The 17,426-nt window shown below is 43.4% G+C and overlaps 1 protein-coding gene across 6 annotated transcripts in view; it reads left to right on the top strand.

The window, feature by feature from the left end:
• The first annotated feature begins 292 nt into the window (after positions 1-292).
• The window catches only part of LOC100161469 (serine/threonine-protein kinase tousled-like 2), a 41,718-nt gene continuing 24,584 nt past the window's right edge, over positions 293-17,426 (top strand). The window contains exons 1-2 of one of the 6 annotated variants that reach the window (XM_008189801.2): positions 293-311; positions 2,142-2,208. In XM_008189801.2, the coding sequence (XP_008188023.1) occupies positions 2,178-2,208 (31 nt within the window). In that variant the 5' untranslated portion in view covers positions 293-311; positions 2,142-2,177. Of the gene's footprint in view, positions 312-1,161; positions 1,180-1,239; positions 1,837-2,135; positions 2,209-12,541; positions 13,317-17,426 lie in introns of those variants that run through there. The other 5 variants (XM_029490176.1, XM_001947247.5, XM_008189802.2 and 2 more) reach the window with 5 other exon arrangements.

Raw genomic sequence — 17,426 nt, 5'->3', positions numbered from 1 at the left:
TTGAAGCGCTTTACAACACTCCTTTTCTAACCGTTGTCTGCGAACAACAGCGTTTATTTTGGAACGTAAAAACGACGAGCGGTAATCTAAGCGTTTTGGTAAATGTCATCGATAGAATGAAAAAAAAGAATATCGTTCGATCGAATTCGATACACAAGTGGTAGGTATATTATAATGATGGGACGGTAATGATGCAGGATCGGAAGAAACGCGGTGGTGTCGACCGGTTGGCGGCGATTTGAAAACGGAAGATCGGCAGGACGTAACCACGGTACAATGAATGTCAACGATATCACGAGACGACGTCTAAAGTACGTACTAGTGTAGTAGTGTACTACCCAACGTGTGATAACGCGCGTGATAATAACGTTACCGATTTTCATAAATCTTTGTGCGAGATCCTTTTTGCGGGTCCCGGATCGGGGCGAGGGGGGGTCTAAACTCCAGATGAGTGAGAGGACGGATCGCGGTGGCGGGGTATCATTATTTTCCGGTCGAGAAGGGACGTGACGATGACCGCGACTACGGATCGAACGGGTCACGCGTCTTCATCTTCGGAACCACCCGGAGCAGGAAATCCTGCCGTTGGCGGTAATGCCTGGCGAAGTTGTTTTCGCAGACCGTACCACCGCTTTGGAGGCGGTCTAGCCTAACCTGATGAGGGGGCCGAGGGGAGGAGGTTTTGGTGACGGTGGCGTTGGTTGGGAGGGGTGACCGTGGTGACGGCGGTGACGCCGGTGGTGGTGCTGGTGGCGGCGCGTTGTCACCTGCCCGCATCGCCAATACAGTATCACACACACACAAACGCACGCGCACGCACACGCCGAAAAAACCATACACACGCACAGCGGACAGAGCTGACGGCGGCGGCAGCAGCCAAGCAAGCATCGGCGGCAGCAGCTCAGTGTCGGTTGTGCTGTTTATTAATTCGGCCGGTTTAGCCACAAACGCATGTGTACCGCCGCCGCCGCCGCCGTCGTCGTCGCCTCGTCGTCATCACCACCGCCGCCGCCACCGTCCGCGTCAGTGTGTGTATCGGCAACGCACGCACGCACTACTTACCCGTCGTCATCGTCGTCGTCGTCGTCGTCGCTGCCACCACCACCACCACCACCACCACCGCCACCATCGTCGTCGTCGTCGCCGTCGTCGACCGTGGTCGCCGCCCGCCACCGCATAGTAGTATTATTATTATTATTATTATTATAGTATGGTGTTGTGCGTGTGTATTGTATTATAGCTGTAGTAGTGTTCGCCGTTTAATCGACGCGACGAGTTTACTTGTCCGTGCGGTGCGCGTGTCATAATATTAATAATAATAATAATAATAATAATAATAATAAATAATAATAGTAGTATTATCGTGTCGTCTCTCGTTCGATAGATCTATTTCATGAGAGAGCAAATTCCTCGTTATCCGGAAATACGTTAATTTTTTTTTAAACTTATTTTACGATAAACGAGTGTCGTAATAATAATATCAATATTCCTCCGGTGCCGTATTGTTTTGTTTGTTTTAAAGTTTTTCATTTTTTCGTTTTGGTGTTTGTGTGTGTGTGTGTGTGTGTGTGTGTGTGTGTGTGACAGTCTGCATGTAATCGTATGCTCGGCTGTCCGTCGTCGCCATCGACCGTCTTTTTAATTTAAGAAGTACATAATAATTATCGTTTTTGTGTTTCGTGTACTGTCGTGATAATCTATATCGTATAAAATCGTCGAAAACCGTCATCCGGCGTGTGCGTGCGCTCCGTCGCCGCCGCAGCCGATTCGTTTTATCTCGGTTTAACATAGCCGTCGCCGCCGGTCGGATTACCACGGCGGCCACCTCGGACAACGGTATTTATCACCAATGTTTAATTATTATTATTATTTATAGATATATATCGTATTCTTCAGTATCGACGTCGTTATTGTTTCTGTCAACATTAATGTGTTGAACCACTGTTGTTTTGTTATTATAATATTTTAATGATTTATTATCAACACTCGCCCGTTATCACACGCGAAAACATCTACGCGCTGATAACGGAAATAATCCGATAGGATTTTGCGAATATCCCCCCGTGTTGATTATTCCGTCGACGTCTTATCTTTTTTCTTGCGTTGAACTTAATGAAAAACCGTTTGGTTTCTGTTTCCAGATTACAAATGAAACATTGGCGTTATGAACTGACGGGATGACGGAGATCCGTTGGCTATCAGGAGGTGGTGAGTACAAACGAAAAATAACTTGATATTTTATTCACAATCTTACTACCTATGAAAATAAGTTTCGTCAATCGGTACCATCGAGTCGGGTGACTTGCAACAGCCGGAGTCGTGTAAAATTTTTCGCGAAATGTCACATGATATTATCTTATCGATTTTTATTCAGACGTGACTGAGCTTTATGAATTCGCGTGTATGTGTGATGCCGCCGGTTTTTGTTGTACACACACGCGGGCGCGTGCGCAGTAGAGTACCACATTTAATATGATATTACGAATAATCTGATACGAAAATAATAATAAATAAATAAATAAATAAATAATAAATAAATAAAAAATAATACACGGTGCTATTAATAATCAGTGAGGCCAACGTGAAAAAAAAAATATAATAAAACCGACAGCCGCGGGTCCTTCTCTCCGTCATGTGTCCTACCCACCCCCCTCGGACCCCTCGCCACCGGCGTAATAATATTATACACCGGTGATTCTGTGGGCCGCCGCTGCCGCCGCCTATCCTCTCTCGGTGTTTAACTGTTTGCGTGCGAGTATCGGGATCAAACCGGAGCGGCGGCGAGACAATTGTGTGTATCTGTATGTGTGTTTGTATGTGTCTGTGTGTGAAAACGGCTGCACAACGACCGACGCCGCCCGAAATCGTCGTTTACGATAACGAATATGGTTAAACATTGTATAGCAACGACCCGACCGAGAGATTTTATTTTACGCTTTCCGCGCAAATCCGCGTAGGAGCCTCCCTCTATTCCCGGTCCAATACAATACCGATAATAATATTATAATCAGCTAGACGTTGGTTTGCATATATGCCATAATAATATTATTAGGTATGTTACGACAATAATATATTAGATATTACGCAGCGGCGATGATGATATTATGTGCCGTAGTGGACACCGGCCAGCGGTCGAAAGGTTATATTTTTCCGATACCCGTGTGTGTAGGAACGACATTCCTGAATCGTCGGCGTCGGACGGTTTCCTTCAAAAGTCGCGTTTTACGCTACGTTACTATTCTATGTACATCGAATCAATATTTTTTCAAACAAGGGTTAAAGAACGTCTCTGTTGTGACTCTGTATCCACTCCTATATAAATATGCGTGTGATCGTACTTAGTAGGTATATATCTTATCTATCGAACCGTTGGGAAGTTGTATCGTAGTCGGTATAATCCTCGATCTCCATAATATAATAATACAGCACGGCTGTATAATATAGAAAGAAAACAAATATTTTTCAAAACTTCTCAACGACACTTATGGGCCATGGTACTGGACGGGGAGCTGGTATGGGACCACTCGTATATAGATAACTACAACCATATTATTACGTATTACTGTATTACCCGACGACGTAGACGATTCGAACATATTTTCGTCGTCGCCGCCGTCGCAGTATTTTGTATTATTATTTTAATATCAAAATTCAAAGTGTGTTTGGTAATAATATGATGGTCGCCACAACCACCGTCGGCATCGCCACCACCACCACCACCACTACAACTACCACCATCATCACCAACTCCACGCATCTTAACGTCTCGTTGTAAATAATATAATCTCGCTCGCGCCCTTACATTACGACAAACCGCGCTCGGCTGAATATATCGACCGGCGACCAGGTACCATGTCGGTAGTAGATGAGAGAGGATATCGGACGAGGAGTACGACGTGACGGTGATGGCTGGTGGAGGGGTGAAGGGGTGGTGTGTATGTGTGTGCGTTTGGGGCGCAAAAACGGCGGCGTTGGCGGTGGTATATTCAACAGGGGGGAGGGGGGCGAAACGTCGTTTCTCAGTTGAACCGCCAGAGAGGTTGTATGTACGTTCGTGCGTGTGTACAATACAATAAAATGGCGTTTTCTATTGAACGGCAGAGAGCTCAGCGGAAGGACGGGCGGTGGCAGCGGTGGCTGCTGTGGCCGTAACCGGGGCGGAGGAGCAGAAGGAAGCGCGATGACTAGGTGGACGGGTAGGCGGAGGACAACGTGACGGGGTGACGCGGGGAGAGACGTGTATATTTATTATGTGAGGGGCACACTGCTCCGGTCGTTTCGTTAAACATAGCCGCACATACACATATTATACTATACACGCCGTAGCACCAAATGTTGTAAAACTTCAACCCGCCGCCACCGACCGGCGGACGGCGTGTGTTCGTGTGTGTATGCACACGTATGTGGATCCCACACTCATCGATCGTACATTATATTATATGTATATATACGTGAGGAATACACTCGCCGTGACTGGGAAACCTCTTTCACACACACTCCGCTTCAGCGTGGTGAGCACAAATTCTCGCTCCGCCGCCACATTCTCTTGGACGACACCCGCCGAATTGAGAGCGACGTAACAGTAGACGTATAGTAGCAAGCGTAGCAACTATGTATACGGTGGTGGTGAGAAACGTCAACTATACACCGCCGTGGTGTGGCGTGCGTGTGTGTGGGGTGGATGATGCGAAAGGCTACGGCGGCGAACGGTGGTGGGGGAGGGGGTTTTAAAGTTAAGTTATCCCCCGGCCGAACAAACGATCTCCCAGGGTGTCCGCCATCTTGGTGTGCTCCGTTACCTACCCGGTCGTCCCGTGCCATCACTGCTGCCGTTTTACCGCCCCCCACCCCACGCATAATGGTTTCGAAATCAAAGTCAAACGGCCGTCGCCGGGCAAATCCTCTGCCCATGTCGCCGGGAATTCCGTCGCGCCCGCGATAATGTAAAACGCCCCGTGTTATACCTCCTCTCCTGTACCTCGACGTCGTTGTATATAGTCGTCCACCTCGCCGTCCTCGTCGTCACAATCCCTCGACTCCGCTATGTCCACCGACCCCTTTTCTATCCTCTCGCTGGCAGGCAGCTGACTGTTTTTGTGTGCGTACGTGTATGTGTGCGTGTGTGTTTGTGTGTGTGTTGAAATGCGATCAATAAGCTTCGAAATATATTACATTGGGCCTCTCTATTTTTATTTATTTTTTTATTTTCCACCACTACTGTACATTAAACCTGAATTCGGTTTACGCTTTCGCTCGTCCGTCTGTACGCCGTACCAGTATTATGGTATATTTGCCACACCGTGTACACGCATCTCACACAGGTACCTCAACCAAAAGCGTTCTGTATTACACCAGGTGGGGGGAAAACTCAGTTTTCGATTTCGTCACCCTTCCGCTAACGCCGTTTCAAAATGTGTTAACGAAAAAATACGTTGGAATTCTTATTGGATTTTCTTCAGCCGTGTAAACGGAATACGCTATTATTCTCTTATCGCGCTCGCGGCGCACGATAGCTGATAGGTTACGGTTTACAGTAATAAGTAGTGTTGCAAAAGTTGTTTGCTCGGCGGCAGAGGGGTTGTTGTTTGATCGCTGCGAACGAGTTCAAAACGTTTTGCCACTATTTGTGTGTTTTTCGTGTGTGTGTGTGTGTGTGTGTGTGTGTGTGTGTGTGTGTGTGTGTGTGTGTGTGTGTGTGCGCACTGTGTTTATGTATCCATTAGACAGAGGGTGAGAGACGGAGAGGAGAAAGAGAGAAAGAGATTGATCAATAACTGACGTTTACCTAAAGTAAGTAGGTCATCGCAAAACGGACACTGATTTTCTCGAGCGTTCTCCGCGGCCGACGACTACAATAAATAATAATGATAATGATAGTATAATAATGTTATAGTCTTAATAATATTGCAATGTTATGGGTTTGCATCATACGCGAGAAAAAAAAATTCACAATTCCGAGCGCGCCGCCCATTTTGCGGTCGAGAAATCGACGGTCGCAAAGCGTCAGTGAAAAACGCATCGGAAATCAAGTGGAGACGACGTGCATGTGTGTGTGTGCGCGCGCGGGGGACGAGCGCGTTTGTTATGATACGAGTTAAATAGCCTCTGCCGGCTGCGCACGGTGTTCGTGGGCGACCGCGGTGGCGCGGGCCGGGGAAACGGACGAGAATATTATCGTGTTTAAAAATAATCTCCGACACGCCGTATGGCAACACTGTGCCGTGCCAATATGCTTTCGGAAGGTCGTTGAATGGCCGTGGATCATTGTCACAGCGTGACCGGATAAACGCTCGACGGGTAACCCTTTCCTCGCCGTAGACTTGCACACGCACACTTGCACACTTACTGCACACGCACGCAAATTACTTTATACAAGCAGGCGCGCGCGCGCACACCTAACCGTGTGTAATTGACGGTAATGATGATTTTCGTGTCGTTCCGAGGAACGCTGGTCCGATATTTTTCCGATGGAATGATAAAAAAAAAATGAAAGATTTTCGGTTTAACGACCGGTTGACATTAACGCACGCAATTAATATTATTGCCTACACTCAAATAAAATATTTAAACGCATTTTTTTTCCGCTCAAAAACTGGTCTGCCCGTCGCGCGTATCGTGTGCGGCGTGTGCGCTCTCTGCGCAGAATCCACGGGAAAACGATCGGAGGAGAATTATGTTGACACTACAATTTAATTATAACGACGCCCTACATAATATGTTTTCTACCTTCCTCGGCTCGATTAACGCCGCTACGACACAATAGTGTCGGGTTATACAGTGCAATGGCGTAAACAATATATTAATATTGTATACGCATTTACGAGACCCAGTTTTTGTACAAATAATAATAATAATACCGTAAAAGGCGTTTTCACCTACGACATTCTCGCAGTATATACTATATTTCAATATCGTTATTATTTCGTAGACGGATAGTTCCCGTTGACTATAATGTATAATAGAACGTTTGATATCTATACTCTTGTGAAACAATAATCATATTATATGTATGTAAAATCAGACCTACAACCCGCGCCCCTCCCCTCTTCACAGTTCTCGATGGTAATGTTTTATTTTTATAGGTCGACTCGTTCCATACCGCCGCCACGGTGTAGTAATAATAATAATAATAATACCACCACCGAATGAATACCCAATATAATCGGTTGTATACAATGTACATAAATGTTTTGTGTCAAACAAAATCTAAGCATATTGTATATGATGTTGAGTTGTGTTGCTATATTATAACCGCATCGGCGAGTTGCCCTTAATAAAAATAATATTATATTATTATAATATTATTATCGAATGGCGTGTATCGTAACTTTGTAGGCATACCTCTCTATCAGCCGCCACGCACAGTTTTGTGGTGTGTACGTAGTCAGCTGATAGTCGGTCGACTGTTTCGGGTGGGTGGGTGGATCGGTGAGTGTGGAAGATACGCACTCCGGTGAAGGTATAATATTTCACTAATAATAATAATATGACGTACAGTTTTTCGTAAAAAAAAAATTAAAACATAATAACGGATTCCTATAAAATCGCGCGTGTGGTGCCTATGATATTATTACGTCGGCGACGCGGTCGTAGAGCAGTAGAGAGAGAGAGAGTGTGAGAGTGAGAGGAGTACACAATGTTCCGGATCGACGACTGAGGTGCGGACTACACAAGCCGAGTGTAGAAAAAAACATGTGAATGACAAAAAAGCGTTATTATATTATTATTTTCTTTGATAATCGTAAAACGTATTATCTTATATAGATAAAAGTTTATCGCATAAGCCTATCTCTCGTATCTAAGACAGTCTCCTCACGCGTACAATATTATTGTATACCAGATTTCGTGTTTACGTTCGCATTTTTTCGAGTGTAAACGTTTTCATATTCGTATTATACATCGTAGTCACTGTAAAGGTAAACCCGTATTGTGAGGGGTAAATTGCGTGTGGGTGGCTTTTTTTTATTTCCTGTAGAGCCGCGATTGAACGCTGTGATGTGAGTGCTCGTTTTGCGCTTCCTCTCTTTCGCGTCCGAATCTCTGAAAATCCATTTCCCCCTAGTTATATGGCCCACCCCGTTGCGCACGACTTTTCGTTTGAATCATCTGAAAGCGGCCTTAATGTCTTATCGTGTTCTGTGTAATACCGCTAAAGTAAATATAAAAGCAAGGTTTTTAAAAATCGATGAAGAGAAAAATGTATTTGGAATAAGTACTTGTATAGAAACGCGCATAAAAAATCACATGCCTTTATAAACTAAACAAAATCAAAAAAATTATTTAAAAAAACCCAATCATATTCTACTAGGAAGTGGTCTATTCGAAGAATTCAAAGATTCCACTGTACCTACAATAATTATATGATAGAAATGTCCTATATTTTACATATAAATTAAATTGAAATAATATGTTTGATAACCTAAACAACTTTGAATTTTATAGTGTGGACATGAATGTGAACCTGATTATCATAATACGTAATATATTTTATTTTTTGTCAAACTCCAAGTTTTTTTGACTGTATCTTTGAATGACTACTATGAAAAAATACGTAAAAATGTTTACATATTTTCCGTGAATAAAGAAATATTATTATTATTATATTTTCTTTTTATCAGTACTTGACCTATTAAAGGAAATCCTCAGTAGTGATTTTAGCTTTAAAGTATTGTATATATTTTTATCTTTTACGTACATTTCTTTAATACGTAAGTTAAACATTGGTGTTTAGTGTTTATCTGGATGGCCAATAAATTATGATTATTAATATTTAAAAATGGAATTCAATTGGTGATAGTTTCGTCTTATCGTTTTTTATAGTCGATTTTATGAAAAGCTGGTTTGTCGTAATTGGTGGAGCAGTTTTACCTTACGCGAGTTACAGTAAAACGCGAGAAAATCAAAAAATTACTTCTCCAAACCCACGTATGAATTTGTAGCAGATTGAGATACATCAGATCGCCACTTGCAATTAAATTTCAGACGTCATATTATGCACAACAACACACGTCATCGTAGTTGTAAAACGAATACATTCCTTGGTTCATAACTTGGAATGGTTTCTCTCTACTCGATCGCAACAAACACAATAATATTATAATATTATGTTATACATTCGTATATTATGTTTAAATACCAGTGAACCGCTCGCGTTTGCTTAGTGGAGCAGCAGCAGCAGCGGCGTGTGCATGGAAAAAAAACATTCGCTGCAGCCGCCGTCGGTGGTGGCCTATGCAAACATAGCGAAAAAACGACGACTGACAACCAGTTTTTCCCCGTTATGTTTTATTATTGTTTTTTCCTATTCCGATTGTGAAATCTGTCGTAAGTCTGGCAACGCCGAGAGTGAATCGAATTCGCTAATTACATCGACGGCGGCGGCGGCATACACACTCCTCGCACATACCGGTCCTTGAGGTCCTCCCCCTCCCCCCTGCTGCCACTGCAATCTCATGACCCGTCGGACACAATAGACTCGGCGCCGCTCCGTTCGTCCGCTAACCACCCTCCGTCGTCGTCCTGTGGGCGTAAAAACACAGGGAGCTTATAAACGCGATATAATTCAATTCAGCGGCGTGCGCGCGACCGGTCGTTCATTTATACTGGCTTGGGCCGTCGGCGACGATCGCGCGCGCGCGAGTCATCCGAATAGAAGTAATAGTAGTAGTAATACGGCGGCGGCGTAGGTGGTTTCTGTGGGATTTGGACCCGGGAGCACGGTTACGTTCCCTCTACCGGCTAACACCGTGTACGCATGTGACACAATTACCATAATAATAATAATATTATTACATCAACGCGGGCGCGTTGCCGCGTAGTCGTTAATAATCGGGTTCGTCGATCGAACTCCTATTATATTATTATTGTCACTTTATTATGATTTCTAATTTTTTTCCTTTCCATTAATCGATATCGTTTCGGTTGAATCATTGAAAAAAAAACATCGCCACCGCGCCGCCGGTGGTCATGATGACATATGCACTCGAAATTAAAACATGAACATCTCGAGTGCCCTCTATATTTTTTATATTTGATAAACTCGTCGTCTTGACGTCTTCACATATTTTTACTTGGCCAATTCTTTTGTCGAGTTGTCGACGCAATTAAACAATTTAGCACACGTGTACGGCATAACATTATATTGTAGATTTGTAGACTTGTAGCCATCAATGTGTTCCGATTTTACCTGTAAGATGATGTGCAAACACGATTGTTGTTACCGTACATAATTGTAGTCGTGTAGTTCAGTGTATCATTAATCAATCAATCGTCGGTCGAATTACAAATTTCCGTGGAACGACGTCGCGACTCCTGTGTTAATACATTTTGCTGTGCCTTTTATTACTTTTATTACCTATTCTAGAAATTTATTAGGTACACTCCCGGGAGCCACATCTCTCCGGACGTGCCCGAAGTTGTTAGGTTTCGTGTGTGCGGCGCCAGGTCCGCGTGCACGACCAAACGCCGCCGCGGTACGCGCGCCAGACATCAGACGTGCCCCGCAGTGCCCTGCTGATAAAAATAATCGTAGCATTACCGTTCGAGCCCGTGTAGTAGTCGTCAGCTGACTGCCCACTCAGCCGTACCAGCCGCGGCCGTGACGTCACGAATCCGGCGGCGTTGCCAAACCGTGCACCCCCGCGCCCCGTGCGCGTGCTTTTTCACGTACAGACGCACACACTTCCTTCCTCCGTCGGTTTTATTTCATTTTTTCTCGCTCGGTCTTTTCCTCTTTTCGTTCTCCGGTTTTATTTATTATTTATATTATATAATTTTAATTTTTTCCCAATGTCTCGCGCTCACACACCAAAACACGCGCATAATTTGTACATATACACACTGGCGCACGAGTTCTCCTATTAGGATGTTATATTACTATTATATTATTCCTTATACCTTTCGTGTTTCTCCGGTATTATTATCATTATTATAATATAATACATTATATATTATATATGCATAGAGAGGAACGCGCCGACGTACACCACGTACGCTTCTCGGGCCGACATTACCGTTGGCGGAGGAGTCGCCATATTGGACTCTCGTCGAGGATTTTTGTTGTTTACGCGGCCGTTGCCCGTTGCACTAAATCACGACTATTATAATACACGGTATACACACCGGACGCCACGCCAGCTCGTGCGCGCGCGTGTGTGCATTTCAATTTACCACTTCGCTAAAAACCGATGGGCGGCGCCATCTTAGTTTTGTTTTTCCCCCATTGCTGCCGCCGCCGATGCGATCGTGTAACCTCATTTGGCTATATCTTTTCACGATACCACAGAAACACACGCATACAATATAGGTACAACGACTACTACGTCGTTATAGTGCACAACAACTACAGTGCACAACGTTTACACGCACACAAATACACAATGATATGTAACGATATTGTAATTTGTAATCTCCGTAAACTGTTCCTATACAAATACAAATACATCATTATCAATATTATATTTTTGGCGTTATCAGTGCGATTTGTTTTCCGATTTTCCTTTACAGGCACGTACTTACATATTTTTAATCACTGTACGCATATTCGAAAGTCTCATAGAGACTAAAAATAGATTCTTCTAATCTCAAACGTTCGTAAAATAACGTCATTGGGAGTGGATGGATCAGCTGTAATCATTTCTGTTTAACCGGACGGGTACGAAGGGGTTAGTTGTACTTGACGCTCCGACGGTTAGTGGCCAAAAATAGTTTTGAAATTACTATAGCGTCGTATTATTTATAAATTATTCGTCTCGGATTGTTAAATGAAAAAACGATCGTCGGATGGTCGGTTTGAAAATCTAAGCAGATATTCGTCTACCGATACTGTAGTATATTTTCATGTCGAAGGAAAGTGTCGGCTTTGCGATATTCTCGTTCCGACTGGTCTGGACTACTTTTGTCACATATCATTGTAGTATACATCTTATCGTCGACCGTTTTCACGATGGAACCGAAAGAAGACGTAAACGAACGGGAAATGTGATGGGAGTTGAAAAGATCGTAGTGTGCAGTTGGGTAGCTTAGGTATGCGCGTTACACAATGGTGGTGGAGCTGGACGTGTGCGGGCCGCGGTGTGCTATACGCACACGGTAGGTGGTTGAAAATTGTCGTTGAAAATTTGCAACAGGGTAGGAACGCCAAAGGAGAGAGTGTGTGAGAGTGTCGGTGGGGAAGAGCCCGTGAGTGGTTACACTGGTGCGGTGGTTGCGCGGTGTGCGAAGGTCGCGCAGCATTGGGCATTGCGCGCAATCGAAAAAAGAGAGAGAAGAGGAGAGAAAAAAATTATAGTAGTTGAATATTATTATTATTACCAAACACAGGAAAGGAATGCACACTACTACTACACAGCGGTATACTATAACACTGATGCAGTGTATGATATTATTATTGAATACACGCGTTTTATAGAGAGCGGGCCCCCGAGAGTAGAGCAGCTGCTCGTGTGCACACTGTCATATTATATATTATTATTATTTCATATTATATATATTATATTATCGTCGGGAGGATATAAAGTCATTATTCCCATTCCGAGTCCGGTCATCGGGTCGTGCGGGCCGCCGTCATCGTTTCACAAAACCGCCAGTCGACAGTGCGTGCGCGTCCGTCCGTCGTCGTTGTCCGTCCGTTCGGTTCACTTCTCTTCTACGTCCGCGTGCGTCGTCTCCGTACCTATGGTTTCCAACAAACGCCGCCCGCAGGCGCGATAACACCGACGACAACGATAATAATATTATTGTTTCAATAATATTATTATTATTATATCCCGAAGCCCGGACAATAATTAAATACGCGCAACGCTTTTCTTCCCGTCCGAATTCGCGCGCGCGCGCGCGCGCTCGCACCCGGTGCACACCGGAGGCGGCGCTCTCGTCTGTGCCACGGAGGATACGCGTATGCCCGACGTCGCGAAGAGTTTTTCTTATTATTTTTTTTTAACGGTTGCCGTCGGCGAATTTCATTGTAAAATCAATATTATGTCGTGTGGAAACTCGGACGATGAGTTCCGCCAACGGCTGCTATTGTTGTAGTAGTACCTAACTAGTGTAACGGCAGCGATTGAACGGCGGTGGGGTGTACTTTTCTCGCCGTCCGACCCCCCTCCCCTCCCGCCGACACATCTTCCCCGTCACCGACCGCCGACTCCACCTCCACCCTACTCCCCTCGGCCCATGGAAGAGGCGCAGAGTTCATATTGTTGCGTCGCCAGTGCATATGTCGTGTTACCTCGTGCCGCTGCCACCGCCGCCTTCGCCGTCGTCGTCAGCAGCAGCAGCGACCGGTGCGCATTTATCGATGATGATGTGTTCCCAAGGTTAGTTCGACACCTGTACAATTGTATGTGTTCCACAAGACCATGCAATTCAATAATATATGTTTGCATATAATATATATCATTAATACTGTATAATATTTATACTGTACAGTGTACCTATATAATATACTTCATAGTAGACACGATGATAATACGATATATATTATGTAAACATCGTTATTATCGTGTGTGTCCTCAAAGAAGTCGTTTTTAAAAACTTTCGATATAATATAATATAATATTGTAATAGTATTATTATATAAGCGTATCGCGTACAAACAATAATATTATGCTCTACGGTCGGTCTCTTCCGCATTCCGGCGGCACTCGCTTCTCGTCATCCGAGTCGAAAACGTCTCTATTTTCTTATAATATTATAAAACATCTCTTCAATGGGAACATACTTTGTCGTCCTGATTATATTATTATTATTATTATTGTATACCGAAAACACACACATGTACGCTTACTTCGCACAAAGACAACCCCTATTCGGTCGGTTACGGCGAGAGGGTTGCTCCGCGTCCGCCGCCGTCGTAGTGGTGTTTGTTGTGTATACCATAGTTGTAGTAGTCGTATTATTTTCGGACGACCGCCGATCGATAATGCCTCGACCTCTCGGTGGGTTTTTTAAATACGGTTCGCGTTTATTCTAAAATGTACGAGAAATTGCTCGACGGTCGTCGTCGTCGCCGCCGCCGTACCACGCCCCCTCCACTGTATATTAGCCGACACCGCGGTACTACACTACCTTGTTCCGACCGTTTCCCTCCGCAAAATGTTCCTCCGCCGACTGTTCAATTAAATATAATTTTATTCTCTGCTGCTCACATAACGACACTATATAACATAAATATAATATATTGAAGCGCGCGCACACACACACACACACACACGTGTTGGTTGGTCGGTTGTTGTACGGTAGTGTGGTGGCTCGGACGACGAAATCCGTAAATGGCGATATTGCTGCATCGTCGTCGAAAGACGCGTTTCGATTCCTTTACAATATTATTATACGCCAAGAAATCATATATATATAATATATACATGCATGTCTTGTGGATTTTATTTTTTTTTATAATCGCATTCGCCTCTGGCAACGGATTCCTCCATAGGTCGTCGTCGTCGTGTGCGTGTACGTGGCAAGTTCGCGTAGCACATTCGTGGAACACTCGGCGGCTGCTGCCGCCGCCGCCACTTGTGTCGTCTTTTGTACGCGAAGTGAGGGAGGGCGGGAGACCGCGTGCGTGTGTGTCTTGTGCGAGGAGCGCGAGAGCTGAGAGGAGATGTGCTCTGGATAAATACGTCGTGTAATAAATAAGCGGCCGAGAAGTGTAACCGGGCGCGCGCGAACAATGGCGACCGAACACCGCACACAAACATACACACACACACACACACACACACACACTTGCGCGCGCATACTTATTTGTGTGTGTGTGTGCGTGTGCACCGATGACGGGAAAGACGGAGAGCGAGCAAGAGAGTGAGAGAGAGAGATGACCGGCCAAAGTTTCTGCCGCCGCATTCCGATGTGTTTTATTTTTGCGCTCGCGTCCCATACGACTATAACCCAAATCCGCGACTTATCGTCGAGTACGCATGCACCGATAGACCGTTTCGTCGGCTTTTTCCGCCTTTGCGTCATTTCCGCGCTCTAGAGGTGGACGGGTCGGTAGGTAGGTAGATAGGAGCTGTGGCGGTGTTCGACGTTTTGTGTCCGACGACCGACGTTATTTTTTCGAGGCGTTATAATTCTGTGCGCTTGAAAAAGTGTTCATAATTAATAATATTATTACGATAAGACAACTGTGTCGTAAAGGACACGAAACGAATCCGATCATACACTATTTTATAACACGATAGTATTACTTATATAGGTACTAGTGTATGACGTCGTTTCACTTTGTCGATAACGCTTTAAGTCAATTTGCAGTGACATATTATGTGCGCGCGCTTAAGAATCGCTTACGACTAATTCCGTTTAAGAGATATATTAAAAAAACAACAATCCGATTAGTTAGACGGTTGGTCGTGGCGTCGCGCAAGACTTTCGACCGTTTCTCACGTTTTTGTGTGCTAATACTCGAAAATGCGTTTCCACTGGTCCATGCGTGTAGAGCAATTGTGTAAAGCATTGGAAAATTATTGTTCGTTGTTTTATGGAATAATATAATATCATTACTGTGTGCATAGAATGTACTTTTCACACTGTCATCAAACCTCTAACCGTAGATCACGCGACGAGTTCACGGTTTTGATAATTTATAATTTGGTGAATAATTAATAAAATATGTCAAACAACGACGCGACACAAGAGAAATTGTGCTTGCCGCATTTGAAACGACATTTGTACAGAATATTTAATTGATAAAAATGACACCGTGTAACATGACCAAGGACTAATTTATATATTATGTGACCTAGAGAGGGCAGATTATAAAAGCTATTTTTCTATCTATTTTATTGTTAAAATGTTTCGATTTTCTTACCGTGCGTCGTCGACGTGTCCCCGTAAGATTACAATATTCATAAACGTTAGGTAGTTTTTTCATTTCGTATCTAACCGAACTTATCAATAATCATCCGACAAGTATTTAAGTACCTATATTATAATCGTATTATAAGTGTTTTGAGTATTCGAGTCATATATTTTATTTAAATCGATATTAATTAGTTGTACCGTTGTGTTCTGCGTCGGTTAACTAGAAAAATAATCTTTAAGCAACATAATAATATCATGTTGTCAATAAGTAGATGATTAAATGAATGGCTCTATTAGCGCAGAATGTTTGAGAACGTAGTCGACGTACAAATGTACAATCAAAAGAATACAAAAAAGAAACAAAAATTATGTTTTTGTGCTGGTACTAAATCTGAAGTAGTGTGAACCGTGGTCCGTGGTAGTACAGCAGAGATACCGTCGTCGTTCGAGTTTTTCGACTTGGATCGGTGAATGATTATATTGCCGTGTGCAAATCGTTTCTAACCATTATTTTATTATCGACATGATCGAATTTACAGGTACTGTGAAAATAGAAAAAAACGGTATTCGATCGTCTGACTATAATATAAAATAATAGTAATAGTAATAATATAGAGTTTCGTTGACCCCAAAGTGTTCTACCGAGTCGAACAACGAGTGAACATAATATTTTCTTGGCCGACAATAATAATTGCGTTTAAAAAACACGACGGAATAAAATAATTTACTCTCCCGCGTGGCCGCGTACCATATAACATTACATTATAGAGAACGTATAACAGAAAACAGAATGATCGTCGTCGTTGTGTTTGAACGATTCACCGCCGCCTACGTCGTCGTCGGCGTAGTGTCGTAGACGGTAAAATGTCGGTAATTCGGTAACGTGACGCCGTGAGAAAACCAAGCGGGACCCTATTTTAAATCCCCAAAACGGCCCGACGAATGTAATAATATTATATCCGTCTAAAAACAAGAATAACGATTTAAAAAAACCGCCGCCGTCGCCGCCACTTGTGCGCTCGCCATATTGATGCAATTGATCCGATTTTCAAATCTTACAAAAACCAGCGTTACACTCCCCGCCTAAACATCATATATATTTTTGTTAAACGAAATAAAATGAAATATAATTTAATATTTTTGTCCGTTCGAGGGGTTGTTTAAATTTAATATTATATCATATCATATAATAAGTGTAAAACTTGATCACATGTTATAAATACTTAAAATATTTTAAATTTGTAGGTAGGTACATTTGGAGAATTGCAATCCACAACAGAATGTTTTTGGAAAAACCGATTCCCAACTGTTCTTATTTTCGGAGTCTCAAAAATATAGTTTATAGGACGGCACTGAGTAGGTTGGTTCGATGTGTAAGTTCCGTCGAAATTAGAATTTTTTTCAAGCTATTATTATTACTATAATATCGTGTTAACGATTGTGTAAAATACAATACAAACTGCACTGCGGACGTTAAGTACGAATCTCACACGTAGCGTCGTCTGTCGGCCGGTGGGAGTCTTATTTGTGTGTATTAATAAAAATACCACGTAGGTACATATAATAATAATGTATGTATAATGTATATATATGACAATACGAATATTTTCTCGTTTGTCATTGAG

The sequence above is a fragment of the Acyrthosiphon pisum genome, chromosome A2 (genome assembly GCF_005508785.2).
Source record: "Acyrthosiphon pisum isolate AL4f chromosome A2, pea_aphid_22Mar2018_4r6ur, whole genome shotgun sequence".
NCBI lineage: Eukaryota > Metazoa > Arthropoda > Insecta > Hemiptera > Aphididae > Acyrthosiphon > Acyrthosiphon pisum.
This window is presented reverse-complemented; position numbering and strand designations above follow the sequence as displayed.